We start from the raw sequence: 19,560 nt of genomic DNA, 5'->3' as shown, positions 1-19,560 counted from the left end.
ATCTCCATTGCCTTCACACAGTAGGCACTATATTTGTTGAACTGGTATTTCTATTCATGCAGAGGTATCTTTAAATAGTTTTCAAAGTATGCATGTGAAATCCCTTTCATTCTGTCCACCAAATTCCTGTAGAATTTTGGTAAGGATGATATAGTGCAACATAATGTCAAAGTTGCAGATATGAACTGTTGGTGTAACTATAGAAGCAATTTAAGTATGTACATGTAACCAGCGTAATCATTTGGCTAGACATCTCCTGATGCCATAAATGTGTCAAAATTGCTGTGGTCTAAAAGCACAACTTGGCAGTAGGTAAGGGCCAAAATTAAAATAAGCTAAACTTGGAGCAGCAGATAGGTTAGACTAGAGACAGACTGATAATGGTTGGTTGCCGTGGGTCATGTGACAAATAGGAGAGTGCACAGTGGCAACCTTACATTTTTCATAGGCCACCCTAAATCCTTTGGCAGGTCACAAATGGCCCCTGGGCCGTATGTTGTGCAGGCCGGGTCTAAAAGGTCATTATGTCCTTGTTCTGTAAGATCCATAAAAAGGTGAAAAATTATTTGAGTACTACTACTATCTTGTGGGCCCAGAGCAGCTTGTGCCTTGATTCATAGTTGATTCTGACAGATGTTAAGTGCCTGTTGTATGCCTAGACACTGAGGGAGATGCAAAGTTAGTTGAGAAGTAGTCCCTGTGCTAGAAGTTTACAATTTAATATTAGAGGACTAACTCCTTAAAAGGAAATTAGTACAGATCAACCCATGTTGCAACAGGCAATTGTTACATAGTATTTCAAAGAAGTAGTTCTAGGCAAAATTGTGAAGTTGTTTTTGGGTGTGTCTATGTCTTTCAGCACCTTTCTGTCTTTCTCTTTGATACCTTCAGCCCCAACCTCGAATTACCAGTGCCGTAGTTCTGCTCCAGGTTTGTTTAGAACTCTCTATTGTGGCAGCCCTTGCTTGAGACCTTTGAGAGTTCCTTTCTCTTAATTTGGATTACATGTCCTCTATTACATTCCATCAAACTTTGCTTTCTGTTACTCATACTGACCAACTAAGTTTGCTAACCAATAAAAATATTACCCTTTTAGATCACATTTTTTGTTCATTTTAACCAGGGTCTAGAGTACCTTCAAATGAATAAGTTAGAGACTCAAACAATTGGAAGGACTTTAGAAATCACCTGGTTTACAGGCTCCCCATAACATCCAGACCTCTGCTTAAACATATTACTGCCTCATAAAGCTATCCATTCCGTTTCTTAAGAGCTGTATTAGAAAGTTCTTTATTTTGAGCTGAACTATTTCTTTCCTATATCTTCTGTCATTCCAAACACCATAACAGACATGTGGGAATTACTTTGGGGTACCTCTCAAATCACACAACTTAATAGGGGATGAAAGGCAGCATAGTGTCTTGAATTAAGGTCTAGTCTTGGAGTCAGCAAAACCTAGGTCCAGGTCCTGCCTCTGACCCAGCCTGGCTGTATGACCCTGGACAAGTCCCTTAACCTCTCAGTGCCCTGGGCAACTCTCCAAGACTCTTAAGTTACAGACAGAACAGATACAGATCTGCATTTGTTGAATGAATGAATGAATGAAAAACCATTTAATAAGAGGTGACTGACTATATGTTAAGTAGTATCCTAAAGGCTGGTGATACAAGTGAAAATAGTTTTTGATCTCAAGAAACTTAACATTTTGGGGCATCGAGGTGGTGAAGTGTATAGAGCACTGGCCCTGAAGTCAGGAGGACCTGAGTTCAAATCTGGCCTCAGACCAAACACTTGACCCTTACTAGCTGTGTGACCCTGGGTAAGTCACTTAACCCCAATTGGCTAAAAAAAATTTTTTTTAAAAAGAAACTTACATTTTAATAGAGAAGACAATGCACTTTGGTCTGGAAAGTTACAGGGCTAGGGAGTGGAGTCAGAGGCCAAAAAATTGATATGTGCGTTCCAGGAATGGTAGTGTGGATTTGATTACTGTTCCCAGAGCTAGAGGTGGAAACCAGGGCAGGAGACTACTGGTAAAGGGGAAGGGAAGGGAGCAGAGCATGCAGATAGTTGGAATGCTAAGTTTGGGCTAGTCGGTTTCTGGACCTAATGTCAAGGCTGCAAAAAGTTTCTCAAGGAGATAACTGGGGAGTAGCGAGTGAGGGGAGGCATGACTGGCATCTGCCTGAAATAGTGAGCAAGTGAGTGTCCTCACTGAGAGTTCTTTATACCAATAAATTATAGGTTTGGAGGGAAAGTAAGGCGTTATCATATGAGTAGGGCCAGCATTGAACATGGATTTGTATATATAGTTAGTTCTGAGCTTATACAAATATGTTTCACTTATGTAACTTCCCTTTCATAATGGTGATGGCAGATGGCCACAGGAACCTTATTTCTTCCCACTACCATAATTGGTGTGCTTTCTGCTATCCTTTTCCCTCTTGCTCCTTCAGCAGCTATGACACAGACACACAAGTGCAGCTATTCTGGAGCCAGCTCATACTGCTGTTGACAGCTGATAAATTTTCGTTGGTAAAAGCTATAAATCAGGGTTAGATTGTTTTGTTAATTGTCTAAACTTAAGAAAGTGGTGGAGAAAATGTTAATAATATAGACTAAACTTAAAAGTGTGTCCAGCTTACATTTCCCCCCCAGAGAGCCAATTGTTAGACACTCTTGCAACAGACTCTTGCAAACATTACATCTTCCTCTAGGCTCTATTTCTCCCTTTACCCTCAGAGCTGATCTAGACTGGGTCCTTTGGCCATAAGTCTGGAAGTAAGGAAGAAGAGATTTGATCCAATGGTTAAACTTTGATTCCCTACCCAGGGGCCCTGACCTGCTTTTGACCCTAAATCTGCCGCATTCTCTCAGAGATTTCACACATGCTCCTTCCTTATGCAACAGTTTCCTCGTCTGTAAAAGGAGGATATAATCTCGCCTACCCCACAGACTTGTGAGGATCAAAGGAGATCATTTACATAGTTTTTAAAACTTTAAAGTTTTATATAAATTTCACATTTGTATTATAGATGCTAGCTATTATTAGTAGTATTGTTTATAATAAAGGGTATGTACCCCATCCCCAATGTGTTTCATGTAAAAAAGGATTTACCTTTTACAGGATTAACAATGTTGGAAGTACATTAATCAGAAGTTAGTGCTTATGAATAGAAATAAGATTGAATTGGATTTTTTTTTTGGTAAGGCAGCTGGGGTTAAATGACTTGCCTAGGGTCACACAGCTAGTAAGTGTCAGGTGGATGGTCTGAGGCTGGATTTGAACTCAGGTCCTCTTGACTCCAGGTCTGGTGCTCTATCCACTTCGCCACCAAGCTGTCCTAAATTGCATTCTTTATAAGAGTAGCAAATTCCAAAAAGAAAAAGGTTGATGTTAAATTAAGTGTTCTCAATCAAAGAAGTATTTAAAAGGAAAAATGTTCTTTTATTTTTATTCACATTTTCCTTTTTAAGTGCTTTATTGTTGCTCTCTTCTCACTTTTTACATCATTGTCACTTCCCAGTGATACTCTCTCTCACTCAAAAGAGTCCTCCCTCCTAACAGATTGCTGTTCAGTCATTTTAGTTGTGTTCTATTTGGGGTTTTCTTGGCAAAGATACTGGAGTAGTTTGCCATTTCCTTCTCCAGCTCATTTTTCATATGAGGAAACTGAGGCAAAAAGGGTTAAGTGGCTTGCCCAGGGTCACATAGTTAATAAGTGTCTGAAACCAGATTCGAACTCAGAGAGATGAATCTTCCTGATTCCAGGCCTGGCTCTCTATCTCCTGTGCCACTTACCTGCCCTCTAACAGATACATACTGTTAAAGTGCAAAACCAATCTAAATATTACCCATGTCTGAAAATATGTACTTCATTCCACACTTGTTATCTGCCTCCTCTCTCCTGAGAGCTGGGAGCCATGTTCACTGATAGGATAACTTTCCAGTTCAAGGAGCCGTGATTTCATCAATGTGGGCACTCTTTCCATAGATGTAGATCATAATTCCACCAGGCCTGAGTGTAGACAATTTGGTGAATTGCTGTGACCAAAATAATTCACTAGGAATTTTAGGGAATCTTCTGGTGATGAACCTCTCTGAACTTTGCCTAGGCTGGTCCTTAGAAAGTACTTTCTAACCTTGGTAGGCCTTGCCAGTACTTCTACTTCGCTTGTATAGAATTCTAGCACCCAGGCTCAGGCAAATATAATTGTTTTAAATATACATATTTATTTTTCAGTACAGAATGTTTGAGTTAGGAAGGATCTCAGTATTAATGAAAACCAATTTCTCTAGAAGATTTATGAAAACATCTTTTCACAAGAAAACATCTTAAATTTTAAATTTATCTTTTTTAATCCTAAATTATATAGTAAGTAATTTGAGTTAAAAATATGGTAATTCCTTAGAATATAGTAATTCACTTAATATTTTAGTTATATTCAATACGTAAAAATAATTTTAAACTTGCACACAACTTTATCACATACTAAGAACTTTCACTTATATCACTTCATTTGATCATCACAACATGGCTATGAGGGAGATGGCAGATTTTATTAACCCTATTTGATAAAGACATTTGTTCCAGGTAGAATAGTATACCTGGAACTAGACCCTAAGTGTTCTGAATCTGAAACAAGATCTCTTTCTACTAAATACGTGAAGCATGCCTTTGTGAGGATCACAGAAGATAAAATGAACAAGTTCAAATAAGAAGTTTTTTGAACAAACAAAATTAATGCAGCTAAAATTAGAAAAGAAGCCAGTAATTGGGGGGAAGGGAGAATAATGCTTACCCAACCCAAATTACCTTGTACATATAATAATATGTATATGTACATTTTCCACCAACAAAATATAAGCTTCTTTAGAGTCAGTAATTCATTTTTATCTTTGTATCCCCAGGGTCTGACACATAGTAAATGTTTAAATGCTTGTTGGATGGTTGATGTGTGGTATGTCTTTATAACAGAATGGAAAGGGAAAGGAATAAGCCACTGTACTCAGTTTTTTACAAATATTATCTCATTGGATACTTACAACAACCCTAGGAGGCAGGTGCTCTTATTATCCCCAGTTTGCAGCTGAGGAAACTGAGGTAGACGGAGGTTAAGTGACTTATTTGGAGTCAGAAAGCTAGGAAACATCTGAGGCCACATTTGAACTTAAGTCTCCCTCACATTAGGCCCAGTACTCTATCCACTGAGCCACCTAGCTTGCCTGTGCATATGAATAAAGTTGCATGAGGGGGAAAAGTAGGTGATGATGGGATTAATAAATAATTATGGCTTTTTGTTTAAGTTAAATATATTCAGTCAGTACCTGTTTTGGTATTCGAAGTTGAAAATTATTTAAGTTGTCTGAAAGCTATCTTCTATTGCCCTTCTAAGAAAACTTTTTTTTAAAATATAAATTTATTTATTTTTAGTTTTCAATATTCACTTCCACAAGTTTTTGAGTTCCAAATTTCTCACCCCTCCCCCCACCCCAAGATGGCATGCATTCTGAATACCCCTTCTCCTGGTCTGCCTTCTCTTCTATCTCTCCCCCCTCCCTTCTCTTATCCCCTTCCCCTTCTATTTTCCTGTAGAGCAGGATAGACTTCTGTACCCCATTTCCTGTATTTTTTATTTCCCAGTTGTATATGAAAACATTTTTTTTACACATGTGTTTTTAAAACTTTGAGTTCCAAATTTTCTCCCTTCCTCCCTTCCCACCCACTTCATTAAAAAGGCAAGCAGCTCAATATAGGTTGTACATGTGTGGTTATGCAAAAACACTTCCTTAATAGACATTTTGTGAAAAACTAAACTCTATTTCCCTTAATCCTATCCTGCCCTCCCATTTATTCTATTCTTTCTAAGAAAACTTTTACAGTTGTTCCTGTCCATGGGGTTATATTTTATATTCTCATTATATTAAAATGAACTATGATATTTATAATATTTAATTTAACTAATATTAAGCTTTTGAAATGTTAAGCGCAACTCAATTTCATTTTGTTTTTAGTTCTTGACAATATGACATACTAAGTTTTTATTTTTTTTAATTTTTAAAAATTTATTTTTAATTAATTAATTTTTTATTTTTTTGGCTAGGCAGTGGGGTTAAGTGGCTTGCCCAGGGTCACACAGCTAGTAAGTGTTATGTGTCTGAGGCCATATTTGAACTCAGGTCCTCCTGAATCCAGGGCCCGTGCTCTATCCACTGTGTCACCTAGCTGCCCCCATGCTAAGTTTTTAAACAATGCATAACTCTTTTTTGATGTTGGTTTTAATGAACTCTACTGGTACTCATGTTATAGATAAACCACATTGCAACTGGTTTTTATATTACTAGTTTCAATTTTTACCCCAAAGAGATAATATATACAAAACTGTTTTGTAAATATAAAGATACAATCAGAGAAAAATAATTGTCCAATAATGTAGGAAAATCCTGACTTACAAAGAGGTTATGTTCCAATAAAAAATGAAACTGAATGCTGTATAATTATAATAACTGAGATTGGTCCCGTAAATGAGGGCACCTCCTTCCCTTCATTCAAGAGCTAGGAGATTTTGGGGATGGAATGTTTCATGTACTGTTAGATAGAGTCAATGTGTTGATTTTGCTGAACTATTTTTTGCTTTTAAAAAATATCTTACAGGGCATTGCTTGCCAGATACGGAGGGAGTACATATTTGCAAATTAATGTAATGGGAAAAAATAAAATTTTTTAAGAGACTGAAAACAAAATGTAGCAATAAAACACCAATTTAAAATTAAAAAAAAGGAGGTTGTTTTCCAAAAGTATATTTGTATGTAAATTATTTGGATCTCAGAACACATTTTCCCTTTGAAATAATATTATAAATAACCAAACAAGAATCTTCCTAACACATAATTCAATTCAATAGTGCACAGCACCATGCTAGACATAAGGAATACAAAGTAAAAGAAATAACCTCTGTCCTCAAGGAGTTTACCTTCTGGTGAGGATGATTGTTATTTGTCCTTAATTCTCAATGAGGACCATGACATCAGGAAGGTGATGTCACGACTTGCAAGTGAATTGGTAAATTTAAGTGAGGTAGGGCTGTGCAAAGTCACCAGCCTCACTTTTCTCCTCCAGAGCCATCTGAGTCCGGTGGGAAGATATAGATCATGATGACTGGAGATGCCCCGCCCCCCTACCCCCCATGACACATACACAATGAATACAAACTATACATAAAGCAATTTTAAGAGGGAAAGAGTGCTAATAAATTCAGAGATCAAGAAAGGCTTCCTTCAGGAGCTGGCACTTGAGCTGTGAAGGGGAACACAGTTTAGGGTGTGATGGGTATCCTATAAGATTGAAGTGAGGAGAAGCGTGAGATGGAATGTCATGAATGGAGAACAACTAGAAACAGAAAGCGGAGAAAGGGAAGAAGTAAAGTATAGAGGTATGAAGGGCTTAGAATGCCAAACACAGCATTTTGTCTTTGCTCATGAAGGCACTAGGAAGTCACTGGAATTTATTGATTAGGTTGGGGTGAGGTGAGGGTTTATTGATTAGGTGGGGTGTTTGGATCTGTGCTTTAATAAAATCAGTTTATCTACTGAATGGAGGGTGGATTGGGGTGCGGAGAGACTTACTGATGTTGTTCAGTGTGGCCAATACTATGGACCATACCTGGTCTGTTCCTGGACCATGGACCATTCCTGGAAAGGTATGTTGGAGGTGTATTGTGGTAAACTTTAAATGATAGATTTGAGTTTATGTTTTATCCAAGAGGCTTTTGACTTTTCTAAGTAAGGGAAGGAAGAGAATGGCATTGTCAGATCTGCTTTTTATAAATATCAATTTGGCAGTTACATGAAGGATGGATTGAAAAGGGAAGAGACTGAAATCAAAATAAGGAGACGAATCAGGAGGCTATAGTGATAGTCCAGGTGATAAATTATGAGGTTTTGAACTAGGGTAAAAGCTCTAAATGGAGAGAGATGCCAGAGATGTGGCAACTGATTAGAAATGGGGGTTGAGAGTGAAGGAAGAATCAAGAATTACTCCTACATTGTGAATGCTAGCAACCTAAATGGAGAATTGGGGATTGGGCTGGGTTGGGTAAGGAAGGAAATTTAAGAGTTCTGTTTTAGATAAATTGCATTGGAGATATCTAAGGCCCATTCAAAATGGAATTGAAATGCTATACAAATGTCTTTGTTATTTTCAAAGGCCATGCTAATAAAGGACTAATTCAATCAATCAATCAATCAATCAACATTTATAAAATGCCTACTAATCCCTGAAGATAGAAAAGAGGCCAGAGACGGTCCCTGTCCTCAAAGAGCTCACAATCCAATGAGGGAGACAAAATGTGAACAAACATACAAAGTAAACCATCTACAGGATAAATAAGAAATAATTAACAGAGGGAAGGCACTGGAATTAAAAGCAGTTGGGGAAGCCACAGAATGTAGCGTGTGGGATTTTTGTTGTTAGTCCTATACAACTCTTTGTGACCCCATGGCAAAGATACTGGAGTGGTTTGCCATTTCCTTCTCCAAGCTCATTTTTTTTTTACTGATGGAGAAACTGAGGCAAACAGGGTTAAATGACTTGTCCGGGGTTACACAGCTAGTAGGTGTCTGAGGTGGGATTTGAACTCAGGTTTCCCTCCTGACTCTAGGAACACTGAGTCAGGTGACTCAGCTGCCCTCAACATCAACAACAACAAAGGCAAGGCTTCCTGTAGAATGTGGGATTTTAGTTGAGACTTAAAGGAAGCCAGGGAGGGCAGTAGTCTGAGCAGAGGAGGGTGTTAGAGGCATGGAGGATAGAGAAAATGCCAAGAGCCAAGAGATGGAGGGTCTTGTCTGCAGAACAGCCAGAAAGCCAGTGTCAGTGGATCAAAAGAGTAAGGTGTGAGAAGCCTGGAAAGGTAGGAAGGAGCTAGGTTAGGAAAGGCTTTGAATGCCGAACAGCAGTTTGTATTTCCTCCTGAAGGCAATAGGAACCCACTGGAGTTTATTAAGTAGGGGGATAGAGTGACATGATTGGACTGTGCTTTAGGAAAATCACTTTAGTGACTGATTGGGGCGAGGAGAGACTTGAGACTGGCAGATCCACCTGCGGGCTATTTCAATAGTCCAGACATGAAGCAATGAGGGCTTGGGCTAGAGGGGTGGCAGTCAGAGGAGAGAAGGGGGCATATTGGAGAGATGTTGTTCAGTCTTTGTAGTCATGTCCAACTCTTTGTGACTCCATTTAGGGTTTTCTTGGCAAAGACTGGAGTGGTTTTCCATTTTCTTCTCTAGCTCATTTTACAGATGAGGAAACTGAGGCAAAATGTTAAGTGAGAGATGGGAGTCCAGGATGACTTCTAGGTTGTGTTCTCTTCTCCTTCTCTTCTAAATCCTATGCAGTCTGGCTTTTTCAACAACTGAAACTTCTCTTTCCAAAGTTACCAACGATTTAATTGCCAAAACCTAATGACTTTTTCTCAATCCTTATCCTTCTTGATTTCTCTCTAGCATTGCTGATCACCTCCTGAATACTCCCTCCCTTCCAGTTTTTTTTTGACACTTTTCTCATGAACTAATTAATTGTGGGTGTGCCTTAAGGGTCTGTCTTAGTCTGTCTTCTTCCTTTTCATACTATTTTCCTTGGTGTTCTTATCAGCTTTCATGATTTCATTTATCATCTTTATGCAGATGATGGGCAACAGTGGAGAGAGTGTCAGGCAGCCCTGGAGTCAGCAAGATTCATCTTCCTGAGTTCAAATCTAATCTGGCCCCAGATACTTCCTAGCTGTGTAACTCTGGGCAAGTCACTTTACCCTGTTTGCCTCAGTTTCCTCATTTGTAAAAATGAGCCTGGAGAAGGAAATGGGCAAACCACTCCAGTATCTCTGCCATGAAAACCCCAAATGGGATTAATGAAGAGTGGCACATGACTGAAAAAAGACTGAACAACAATGGGGTGCATTTCCAGCCCTATCTATTCTCTCTCCTCAGCAATAGTCACATGTACACAAAGCTTATTATTTCCCCTCTAAATCTTTCCCCCTTTTCCCAGCTTCCTTATTACTACTGAGGGCATTACCATTCTCCCAGTTATACAGGCTCACAACCTCAATGTCAGCCTCGACTCCTCCTGTCTCCCCACATACCTCGCTAAATTTTGTCATTTCTACTTTTCACAGCATCTTTCATATTTCTGTCATCTTCTCTTCTCAAACAGCCACCACTCACAGGCCTTCATTACCTTTCAAATGAGTTTTTGCAGTAGCCTTGTAAATGGGCTCCCCACCTCAAGTCTTCTAATATAATTCATCCTCCACTCAGCTGACAAGCTGATTTTTCTGAAGCCCAGTTCTGACTATGTCACCCCCTCAGCTCTAGAATCATCTAAACTCTTTTGTTTGTCAGTGTAAGGAAAGTGAATTCTAGTGCGTGTAAAGTGGATTTTTTGTTATGCTTTCTTAGAGTTTTCTTCCCAGGATCCATAGCCACAACGATCTCTACTTCCCAGGTTTTAGATATGAGTTCTCACTATCATGGTTCAGAACAGTTTATACTGCATAGTCGCGGTAGATATAGAGGTGAAGTGATGTAAAATTGTGAGGCTATTGCTGGAAATATGCCTTTTTTGTCTGTTGCCCTATAAAGCAGGTAGGCACTGGTCAGTGCCTGGGGACCCCCTTAGGGGTGAAAGTGCAGGCTGGAAGGCTGTGCGTGCCTTGATCGGCCCCCATCCAGGCTTGGGAGGGGGAATCTGTGTGTTTGCCTCGACCATCCCCGCTGAGGCTTGAAGGGATCTAGGGGGAAGCACAAGTTGTGCCGGTTGCTCCCCAATCATGCCAGGTCCTGTGAGAAGGGTTGTTAGGGAATGCTGTAGGAGTTGGCTCTCATTATCAGCAAACTCTCTTTGAGAAGACCCCTTCTTATGACTCCATTCCTGGCTTCCAGTCTGACTGGATCAAAAGCTGCTAGTGAGAGAGGTGCTAGAAGCCATTCTGTGTCTCATACCTAAGAAATGGCATAGGCCGTGTGTTTACCTAAGTCACTTAAAGATCTTTATAGCCTAGCCACTTCCCACCTTTCCAGGGTTCTTCCTTTCTTACTTCCCCCCACAAACTAGATGATCCATCTGCACTGGCCTAGTTGCACTTCCTGGAACGCTGTATTTCATCTCGCATCTCTTTCTTCTGACTGGCTGTGCCCTATGCCTGGAATACTCCACCCTCTCACCACTACCTCTTGGTTTTCCTGGCTTCCGTCAAAACTTAACTCAAATCCTCTCTTTCAAAAAAGGCTTTTCCTGATCCCCATCAGCTGCTAATTCCTTCCACCTACTCTGTATATAACTGGTATGTACCTAGTTATTTACAGGATGTCTCCCCCATTGGAATGTAAGCTCCTTGAGGGCAGGGACTGTTTTTGCTTTTCTTTGTATTCCCAGCGTTTAACACCGTGCCTGCCTGGCATATAGTAAGTAGCTAATAAATGTGACTGACTAAATAACTTATACCCAAAAATAGGTCCCCCAAAACTCTAATGGATATTGTACTCCATTTACATCACTCTAATCTCTTTTATCATCCTTGTTAATATAGTTCTTAACAAGGTATAATTTGGCTCTGTATACAAAGACAGCACAATAAAAATTGAAAGCACTAGATTTAGTATTTGAGTAAACTTAACTTTGTGCTGTACTGCTTGTTAGCTTTCTAATACTGATTAAGTCATTTTGATTCTTTTTTGCATTACCTTCCTTAGCTCTAAGATGAGAGTGTCGCACCAGTTGATCACAGGATTATAGGTGCAGAACTGGAGGGACCTAGTCCAAACCCTTCATTTTACAGGTGAGGAAATGGAGGTCCAGGATAAGTGACCTGCCTAAGGTCACAAGTAGTAAGCATGGGGATGAGTGGGATTTTAACCCAGACCCTCTGATTCCAGGGTCAATGTTCCTTTTGAGGAACCTCACTGCCCTAGGATCCTCTTCTAGTTTTAGAACCCTGTGATTTTATTTTCCACTTTTTTTACTTTTTTTTTTTTTTGGTGAGACAGTCAGGGTTAAGTGACTTGCCCAGTGTCACACAGCTACTAAATGTCAAGTGTCTGAGGCTGGATTTTGAACTCAGGTCCTCCTGAATCCAAGGCCAGAGCTCTATCCACTGTGCCATCAAGCTGCCCCTTTTTGTTTTTGTTTTCGCTTTTTTTTTTGTGAGTATTTTCCACTTTTTAAAAAATTATTTTACTAGTAGTGTGGCCTAGTGTATCAGAGAGCCAACTTTTAAGTCAGGAAGATCTGGGTTCAAGTCCTTCCTCATATACATATATGTGTCTCAGAGACAAAAGGCTGTGTGACCCTGGGCAAGTCTCTGAGACAATAAGTTGCAGAATAGTAGATTTTTTTTTTGTTGGTAGAAGTGTATTTCTTTACTGGCAATAGCCCATACCAATGAAATCATGATTCTGGCCAAATAAATGTTGTATGCATCTTTATGTTAACATATCCTATCCAGTTGTTCTTTTGAATAACTATGAAGCATTTCCTCAACCTAATAGAGAGTTGTTTGATTAGCTAGTGGTTTTGTCCTCAGAGTGTAATCAGGGACCCATAGTGGTCCCAAAATGGTTTCAGGGGGTATGCGAAGTTAAAACTTTTTCCTAATGATACTAAGATGTTTTCATTTTTAATGAGGTGAACATTGTATGGTAATTTTCAATTGTGTCCAACTTTTTATGACTCCTTTTGGGGTTTTATTGGCAAAGATACTGGAGTGGTATGCCATTTCCTTCACCAGCTCATTTTACAGATAAGGAAACTGAGGCAAATAGGGATTAAGTGACTTGCTTAGGGTCACATAGCTGGTAAGTATCTGAGGTCAGATTTGAACTCAGGTCATCCTGACTCCAGGCCTGGTGATCTGTCTACTGTGCCACCTAGCTGCCCTTTTAAAAGGGTAGATATTGATAAATATAACACACATAAACAAAACCTCTTGGCAGGGGTCCTGAATAATTTTTATGAGGGTTCTCACACCAAAAAGTATTAAAAATTGCTGGATTAGCCATTATTCTTTTTATTATTTGTAAACCTTATTTTTAAGTCAGTGACTCCAAGGGATAGCTGAACTCCTTATTTCCTGACCTATGTCTAGCTGTCATGGTATAGAAGATACTTAAGTTGAGGGTCCATGGCAGTAAAATTGCATTTCTTTGGAGCTCTGACCAACCAGTTGTTTAGAGAGCAGAATATTTGAGAGAAGGTGCAAGACGCATTTGTTTCCCCAGATTTTGCTGTGAATCTTGAGGTTTATCACCTAAATTGAATTCTGTTAACATCACACAAAATACTCATCTTTAAAAAATACATTTTATTTTGGTGCCTTTTGTCTTTACATCATAGTGGTTTCCCACCCTCCCTTGTGACAAAGAAAAACAATTAAGCCAAAACATCTGACACAGAAACCTTTTTTGACAGTGCATATTTGTGCCCTTTTAGGCCCCCTAGTAAGTCTCCCACCTCTCTGCAGTGAGGGAGGAGGTATGTTTTATCATCTCTTCTCCAGGCCCTTCCTTCCTTGGGTTCAACTTCCTTTTAGGGATCTTTTCATTTACATTGTTATAGTCATTATATGTTGTACTTTTGTGGCTTATCTTTTTAAGTGTATGCAAAAGTGATAGTTTTTAAAAAATACCGATTTGTAATAGGTTTATTTGGAAGCAGTATGGTACAATGGGTTAAGAGTCAGGAGGCATGGGTTCAAATTCAGACTGTCACATACTATGGGTATGTCTTTGGGGCAAATTGCTTCTGTTTTTTGGGCCTCAGTTTTCTCTTCAGTAAAATAGGGATAATAATAATAATACTGCACTACCTGTCTTACACAGGGTTGTTGTGAGGAAGGTACTGTGTAAGCTTTAAGCCCTATAGAGATATGAGTTGTTATGAAGAAAACCATGGAATATTTAAATGACTGCAGTGAAGCAGCTGGTTTGAAATTATCGCTACTGTTATCCCATTTTGCACAGGAGGGAGGAGACTTAGAATTTTGTTGTATTCTTTTTAGCAATCACCCTTCAAAAGATAGGAGGCAACAGTACATGAGAGGATACCAAAGTGAAGTTTCATTCTCATTAGTGCATTTCTCTTATCAGTTTTCCTTTAGAAATAAGAACAAGTGGTAGTATCACAGAATACAGTGGGACCTTCTCAGGATTGCAGGCTAGTTGTTACCAGCTTTTGGGGGTAAAGGGGGGAACATCTCAGAGGATTTGTTTTGTTGGGACTCAGTGGACAGAATACCCTGGGTCTGGAGTCAGAAGACCTGAGTTCAAATTTAAACTCAGATGCTTACTAACTCTGGAACCCTAGGCAAGTCACTTAACCTCTTGCCTCAGTTTCCTCAACTTCAAAATGAGGGTAATAGCACCCATTTCCCAGAGTTGTTGAGAGGGTCAAATGAGATAACATTTGTAAATTGCTTAGCAAAATGCCTTGACAATAGTGGGCACTTAATAAATGCTTGTTTCCTTACCTTCTCTTAACATGTATACATTCAAAGTATCTGCTTTATTGTGCCTGGCTAGAAACTGAAATGAAAGAATGAAATGAAGAACTGGGCCAGGTTTTGATTAGGAACAGTAGGTACTGGACAAAAGGATGTAATTTCAGGGGCACTGTAAGATCTTATTCTCCCTGAAAATGTTTTCTCTACCACCTAGATTCTTAGGATTCCACAATTAGAAATTCATTCCTTTGCTTAAATACAAATGGACTTTGGAGAGATAACTTGTAAAGACTTATTAAAAATAAATGGGGTTCTAAGATTCTTTCTTCATTGGTTTTAGTTGAAGGTGAGGAAGGGAGAGCATAGACATTTAATTCAGTGAGTATTTATTAAATGCTTACTATGTCCAGGGCACTGTATTAGGCACAGGAAATACAAAAACCCAAAACTCCCCAAATGAGTCCTACCCCAAAGGGGTCTACATTCTTTTGATGATGAAGCATAGAAGGGATGAAAGAATAGAGAAAGGACAAGCTGGGACAGGAGGAATTTGCTTGCTTCACAGTTTTGTCAAGGTCCAGCCATGGTCAAGGGATGTCTTAATCATTTAAAATTGATTTTATTCCCATAACTTTTCAAATTTTGTGGAGTGCTTAGACTTCTATAGATAGTGCCAACTCAGAGGTTGGGTTGGATGGCTATTTCAAATTCAAAGTAATCTGTGAATCCTCAACTCCTCAAGCTATTGCACATAAGCTCCTACTGATGTATTTAGCTTTCAGTAGTCAGCCAGAGGACACAGTTAGCTTTAAATTAAGGCATTTACTGAAATGGGTTGTATGAAGAATAGAAACAAATATATCCCATAAACCTCTCTCACAAATATACCTAACATTAGAAAGGATATGTATATATACATACAAGTCATGAGTAGTAAAATTCACACATTGGAGTCATGTATGATGATGGCATGTTGGAGGGGACATTTTATATCTCTAATATTCAAGGTCATTGTTGTCCTTGAACTGTTCCTGATTGTATTGGTCTCACAATCTCTGCTAGATTACACTCCATTGGGCTTCTACGAGACCAAGTTTCTGGCTCAGCTGAAGTCTTCAGTGGTTCTGCAGTCCAAATATGATGCTGCATAGGAGCCAAATGGACTGGCTTTTTCTATCTCCAAGGATCTGGATGTATCAGGGAATCCTCTCTCTAGAAGATATAGTGCTTGGAACTTTCAAAATTGGGAACTCTTAAAATTGGATTTTACCCATGAAGCAACCTTTAAAGTAGGGGCTGACGCTTCTGTGCTAGCAGGCTAGATTATATCTAAGGATTGTCCACACAGAACCTTAGGGTTGAGGAAGCCATAGTCTTGAATCAGCCTGCATGTAAACACATGTGTACTATGGCCATGTGCTTTCTGCTACAAGATACCATTGCTCATGGTGGGAGAGAAGAATCAAGAAATACCCTTCCCCCTTGGTGTATTCTCTGATAAGTAAAATAAAATTATTGGTAGGTGTGCTTAAAGTAGTAATATCTTAATGTTTTCTGGCAGGGTGTAGTAGGAAGGGTCAAAATCTCTTTCAGTTGATAGAGGTTCAGAAATGGAAGCTACATATATCTGTATCACACTCCACTTTCGTTTTATAAGAGTCTTCCTTCAAATAAAACTACATTGCCTACCAATTTCTTTCCAATTACCGAATAGCACTTAATATCAAGCTATTTATTTGACATGTATTCTATACCTGTAAAAAAATTTTAATGGTATCTTTAGGACTAGAATACATCATCTTTCTTTTCAAAGTTGCACTTTCAAGATCCCAGAATGTAAAGACAGGGTCTTATTTCTTAGTCTGTTTTCCTCCTGGTATCATACAAACAATATTGGCAGTAATTCAGAGGTATCAACTTCACAAAGTTGACATTATCACCATTGTCATCCAACAATATCTGCTTTGTTTCCTCTACTGTTTTTTCTTTTTTCCCTCTCTTCCTTCCTTTCTTCGTTCCTTCCTTCCTCTTTTTCTTTCTCTCTCTCCTTCTCTTTCTTTTCTTTTCTTTTTTCTTTCTTTGTTCTTTCCTTCCTTCTGTTCTTTCTCTTCCTTTCCTCATGTATAGAAGATTCCCTTACTGTCAAGTCATTAAAAACTTTGACTTCATTTCAACAGTTACTGGCAAAGCAATAGTTCCTTGGGACTGTAGTGAGTATGGTGGTGGCTTCAACTATATATATCTTAACAGTTTGAAGAGAGGATTCATGCTCTGATCTACCTCCTTTAATGTAGTACTAAACTATTTTATTTTATTATACCTTTGAAAAAACTGATAATGCCCTGTCTTGCTGGAAGGGACTGGGTTTGTTTGTTTTGATCAGTAGGATGTTGAATTCAGAGGAAACAATTACTCTCAAATTTTCAACAGTTTGAAATCAGGAGTGCTTAGGATTTTTATTTTTACATTTTAGCAAGTAAAATCAGAATGGTGGTCATGTGATTTTTAAGTTTCTTTGCAATGAAGTTTGTTGTTATTGTTGGTATTTTTGCATTGATGGCATATTCAAGTAATTGTTTAGAGTACTGGGAGCATTCCATTCATTCCCCCCAAATTTGACCTTTTTTATTAAATTCGTGTGTTATGACTATTTCTCTTATCTATAGATAAGCGTGTTCCTCTATTAAAAGCACATTTGACTAATGAGTGTGGTGATTGAATTACCCATGAAACTGGAGGAGGAAACCTTTGGAGGGGAAGATGACATGATAGATGGAGATCTAGGAAATGGACTTGGCAGAAAACCTGGTGGTATTTATGAAATGGAAGATTCAAATGCATCTATTTCCAGAAAAGGATCCTTTCCTTCATCTCCAGAAAAGGGGAAAGAAAGCAGCAGTGCCATTTTTCGTTATATCAAGCATCATAATTCACATGGTACATTTTCCGAAAAGCATGGATTTGCAAGTTCTAAACAACAAATTAGTACCGGTAAGACAAAATTTCTCATTTTTTCCCTCCCTTATTCTGAATGATTATAGCAAATTAAAGTCTTCCTAACACTTCGATTTGAGTAGTCAGTTATAACTTTAGAAATTCTCTTCTGGCTACTTCATAGGACTGTCGGTATGAGCGCTCACTCTTTTTTTGCTACCACAAAAGTGCTGCCTTAACTATTTTGGTATACATAGGACCTCTTCCTTGATTTACACTCATCAGCTCTCATGTGTAAAATATTATCTTTATGCAGATGACTTCCAAATTTATGTCTCCATCCCTAATCTCCCTCCTAACTACACCCCCCCCACCTTTAGCAACTGCTTCCTGGATGTCCAATAGGACATCCAGGTCTCAAATGGACCTCATTAATTTGTTTTTTTCTGTTGTTGTCCAGTTGGTCCCACTCCTTGTGACCCCATGGACCACAGCACGCCAGGTGCTTCTGTCCTCCACTATTTCTTGAAGTCTGTCCAAATTCATGCTCATTGGTTCCATGACATTTTCTATCCATCTCATCCTCTGCTATCCCCTTCTCCTTTTGCCCAACATCAGGCTCTTTTCCAATGAGTCCCATCTTCTCATTATGTAGCCAAAATATTTAAGCTTCAGCTTCAGTATTTAGCTTATGAGTGAATATTTTAAATTAATTTCTTTACATATTCCCACCCCTAAATCCCTCCCTCCTCCAAATTTCTATTGAGAGCACCACCATCACTTCGGTTATCTAGGTTCACAATCTTGGAGTTAAACTTGACTTTTCCCACTCCCTCAACTCCTGCATCCACTGAATGAAGCTTTGTTAATTATAGCTCCATAACCTACATTGCATTCATTCCTTCTCTCCTTGATCATGGTCTCTACCCCAGTTCATGCCCTCATCCCATCTCAACTGGACTAGTGAATATCCTATCTCTACCACCAGAGGTCATCCCACATCCAGTCTTTCCCCTCTCCTATACAGCTTCTACATGACTGCTAAATTAATAGACCTAAAACATTTCACTCTCGTTTCACACTTCATTCCCCCAGAAAATCTTCAAAAACTCCCTCTTGCTTCTTGGGTAAAATATAAACCACTAACGCTGTTTTATTTTTTACAACCTGCTATTCAGACCCTTCCATGTTTCTTACCTACTTGTCTTAATAAATGCCAGTTGATGAACTTCCCATCTTATTTCATATTGTTTCCCTTTCCACACTCTTTGTTCTAATCATAAGTAATTGCTAACTGTTTCCCATTTATGACATTCTATTTCTCACCTCTGCCTTTGCACAAGCGGTCCCCCGTATCTGGAATGTGCCCCCTCTGCCTCATAGCATTTCTAGCTTCTTTCAGAGCCCAGCTCAGGCCTTTCCCCATGATCTTCCTAGTTGTTAGCCCTATTTTCCTTTTGAAATATTGTGCATGTGTGTGTGTGTGTGTGTGTGTGTGTGTGTATTTACCTATACACACACATATGTTCATTTACTTGTGTGTATTTCTCTTCTCTCCTCCTCCCAGTAGAATATATACTCCTTGAGGGCAGGGATAGTTTTATTCTCATCTTTATACCTCCAGGTTCCTTCTGTCTTGGTCCTTTCAATGTGTGCCAGTGGTGGTATGTATTGCTGGGATTATGGGTATGAACAACTCATTCACTTTGATCACATACTTTTAAACTGTTCTAAAGTGTTCCTCAACCAATTCTTAGCTCCATCAACTAACTGTGTATTAGTGTACCTGTCTTTTTAGAGCATTGTACTTCCAACATTGACTATTCCCATCTTTTATCATCTTTGCCAGTTTGATTATTGTGAAGGGAAACCCCAAAGTTGTTTTTAATTTGTATTTCTCTTATTACTAATGACTCAGAGTATTTTTTTTTAATATGGTGTTGATCAATTTGCATTTCTTTTTTTTTTTTTGAAAGCTGTTCATATCCTTTGGCCACTTATCTAATATGGAAACTTTTGCCCTTTTTTCTACTGCTTCACAATTGTCAACATGGAAGTAGAAGTGGATGTCACAGAACTGAGACTCATTGTCATCTATTTCGTAGGTCACTGTGGCTAAAAGTTTCATCT

At 38.8% G+C, this 19,560-nt stretch overlaps 1 protein-coding gene across 1 annotated transcript in view; it reads left to right on the top strand.

Moving 5' to 3' along the window:
* Positions 1-19,560, top strand: part of CCDC125 (coiled-coil domain containing 125) — a 52,418-nt gene that overhangs the window by 1,562 nt on the left and 31,296 nt on the right. The window contains exon 2 of the mRNA XM_021007526.2: positions 17,163-17,487. Within this exon, the coding sequence (XP_020863185.1) occupies positions 17,199-17,487 (289 nt within the window). The 5' untranslated portion in view covers positions 17,163-17,198. The remainder of the gene's footprint in view (positions 1-17,162; positions 17,488-19,560) is intronic.

The sequence above is a fragment of the Phascolarctos cinereus genome, unplaced genomic scaffold, assembly GCF_003287225.1.
Source record: "Phascolarctos cinereus isolate Bilbo 61053 unplaced genomic scaffold, phaCin_HiC Scaffold_4;HRSCAF=312, whole genome shotgun sequence".
NCBI classification, from domain to species: Eukaryota; Metazoa; Chordata; class Mammalia; order Diprotodontia; family Phascolarctidae; genus Phascolarctos; species Phascolarctos cinereus.
This window is presented reverse-complemented; position numbering and strand designations above follow the sequence as displayed.